The 3,257-nt window shown below is 34.0% G+C and overlaps 1 protein-coding gene across 1 annotated transcript; it reads left to right on the forward strand.

Annotated features, from left to right (window-relative positions):
• The first annotated feature begins 398 nt into the window (after positions 1-398).
• Positions 399-2,473, forward strand: LOC148943894 (uncharacterized). The gene is made up of 2 exons (XM_089101344.1): positions 399-406; positions 2,079-2,473. Exon 2 carries the CDS (start codon positions 2,087-2,089, stop codon positions 2,375-2,377), a length of 291 nt encoding a protein of 96 aa, XP_088957470.1. The 5' UTR covers positions 399-406; positions 2,079-2,086; the 3' UTR covers positions 2,378-2,473.
• Positions 2,474-3,257: the final 784 nt, after the last annotated feature.

Here is a 3,257-nt window from a genome sequence, read left to right on the forward strand (position 1 = left end):
GAGGAAATCTCATAAATTTTGGAGACTGTGGAAACACTTTGTAGGCACTGATTATAGTTGACTAACCAAAACCTTTCATTTGGATTTAATTTTAGGGCAGACCCGTGCACTCTGGGTAGAGATTCAGGCCTCAAAGGCCCATTGCCTCTGCGCCCAAAAAAAGAAAATAAAACAAAACTGTTGGCTGGGGGGGGGGGGGGGGTTCAGTGATATATCTGGAGCTCTCGACTTTGCCAAATATTTTGCTAACTCTTGGACTCATTCTTCCTCTGCTATGTCCTCCTGCTTAACATTCAATGCATGGATAATCTCTGGCTAGTATCGACTCCTAGCTGGGAATTCTTCTACCAGGTCTTCGTTTCCTAAAATTTGTTGAGCGATTAGTGATTCTCGTTTGAGAAGACAGGTAGTTAGAACATTTTAGTGATTTATTCATGAATATTCTTTTTTTTTCACCTTTTTTTGTAAAAAAAAAAAAAACAGTTTTGTCAAAACATTTCGTTTATCAAAAAATTTCATATGTTAAAGTAGGGTCATATCCAGATTTTTTTTTTGTGGGGGGGGGGCTACAAAAGGATTTTTTTTGTAGAGAAGGGGTAAAAAAAAATATAAAAACGCATAAGAAGTTTGTTTATATTCATTTTTGTTGCGTTTTTACGAGTCGGACAAACATTTCGGGGGAGAGGGGTGTTAACAAAATTCTTTTATCCTTGCTTACATGGTCATTTTGCTCTTTTGGTATAAAGAGAATCAGCCCTTCCTATTTAGGGAAGGAGCTTCCTAAATTCTCAATACATGTTATGGTTCCAGTCACCATTTTGTATCTCTAATAAGAAAAAGTCTACTTGTTGGCCAATCTGGCATACCAAAAAACTTTTTCATAGTATTTTATTGCAAAATTTAATGTTTATGACAATATAGAATTAAATCGGATTGTAGTGATGCATTTTTTGTGTACTGTTAAAATCCTTTGTTCAATTATTATGCATATTATTACAGTTAAAGTATTTATTTTTTAGTACTATTTAGTACTATTTTTAGTACTATTTGGATATTCACTCTGTTTTTGGTGCCCTTCCTCCAGATTTTTTTTTTCAATTTCTTTTCAACTTTTAGCTTGATTGGAGACAAAGAATTGCCAGATCCTCTTCTGGACCCCCTACCTACAACATGCTAAGAACAGCTCTTGGAGATAGAGCTGAAATATTCATTTAAGATTTAGAAAAATTTCACTGACTTACATAAATGCCCTAATGTTTTACCAGTTTTTTTTATACTACTAGCAATGCACTGGAATATCATAGAGAGCTGTTTCATGGCTCATTTTAAAGGCAATTGCTAAATCTACTGCTCTTTGTGACTATCAAAAAATAATGTTAAAAAAGAAATCCAGTTTTTTACAAAAAAATGCATCTTCGAGTACAATATGATGTTATATTGCGTATGAGGTTGTATTGACTCTGCTGTTGATGTTTGTTCTGCTGTTGATGCAGACTGTTCTTGACTGTTCTGACATGATGTTCTGCTGTTGATGTTATTGACTCTGCTGTTGATGCAGTGACTCTGCTGTTGATGTTTTTCTGTACTGTATCCAGCTAAGAAAAGGCAGAATTTTTTTTCCTGTGTCTGATATATCATCACTTAAAAAAGAGATTTTTCTACTTTAAGGCGGGTCTTTCACACGTGTTTCAAACTTTTGCATTCCAAGACCACATTGACTAAACATGAAAAAAATTTGAAAACAATTAATGAACCAAGAAATCTTAATCAAGAATCCTAGTAAAAAAACTGACCATGTTTTTTCACTGTTGCCCAAGCCACTCTTTAAAGTAGCTACCATGACGTCGTTCGTTTGCTATATCATTGTCTATATAAAAATAAAGTTTTTGTCAAATTTTCTTTTTAAAAACTGAAGATATAATGCATAAATACTAGAATTGAGATTGGAACAAGTGGTGCTGGGCTTTCTGGAAGAATTTCTGGTACTAATTAAAAAGAATACTTGTTTTCACAATCATGGAGGTTACTCACAGAAGTTGTTTATAACTCTACATTGCAACATTTTTTTTCCTTCACAGACTCATATATGATGGAACTATCGACAGAGGAACAAAAATTACTGGATGATCTAGAGAATGAATTCAAAAATCGTTTCACAGAAGAAGATGCAGAATTTATGGAGGTTGTACAGAAGAAGCTTTCAGACCCACCTATTGTAAAGAATTGGGTGGGTAAAAGGACAAATTACTATCAGAATGATAGACGTCGGGGTCAAGATAGATATCATCCATATCAACGAGGGCATCAAAATCGCTACGAAGGGTCTCGTAGACACGATCATTCTGGTTATAGAGGTCGTCACCATCGAAAATACTAAAGATTTTACATGAATTTTAGCGGTGATTCTTAACATTAAGTAAATTTTTATCATTTTAAATTATGATGTTTCTAATTAAATTTTTAAAATGCTTTATTAGGCTACTGAAACCTAAATAGATTATTATTTTGTATCATTCATTTGCACGGGCTATCATTTATCTGTAATTTGTACTTACTGGTAACTTATAAGTGACATTTTAAATTGTTAAGCATTGTATAATATCAAAATAATCTATATAAATAAAGTCGAATGTATGTCTGTGTGTGTGTGTCCTGTGCGCATTATTACAATGTTCTTCCGATTGCCAAGAAACATTAAGAAGTTGTCGATAAGTTTCTTTTGATGGCTTAGTTATACCCCCCCCCCCCCCCCGTGCCCTCTTAATCTTTTGAATACTTTTCGGACTGACTGAAATTAGAGACCCCTGAATACAAACACTTGGAATAGGTGTTATTGAAGTTGTAATGCGGAAGTTAATAATCCTAACCTAATTTTTCAAAAACTTTAAAATTTAAAAATACGATCGTAATTTATGCTCTGAGAAAACTTTTGCGGAAGAGCTGTATGCAGATGGAGTGGAAATTTTCTGAAGGGAGAATTGATTGCAGGGGAATTGCTTAAATAATATTAAGTTTAAAGATACGATCGTTATGAATACGCAGGGAGTGGTAATTTTCCAAAAGGGGAAGTTTTCCGCAGAAGGGATTTTTTTTGGGGGGGAGGAGGGGATTCGCCTTAAATTTCCTTTCTTTTGAGATCGCAGCAATGCTTGAATGGTAGGCTAGTAGGACATCAAATGTATTATAATATTATACCATTCATGTGCAGGGGCTAATTGATAATTTTAATTTATATTGATTGGTGATTTAGGCTAATT

The sequence above is a fragment of the Artemia sp. Qi Xiang Cuo genome, chromosome 15 (assembly GCF_049724085.1).
Source record: "Artemia sp. Qi Xiang Cuo chromosome 15, ASM4972408v1, whole genome shotgun sequence".
NCBI classification, from domain to species: domain Eukaryota; kingdom Metazoa; phylum Arthropoda; class Branchiopoda; order Anostraca; family Artemiidae; genus Artemia; species Artemia sp. Qi Xiang Cuo.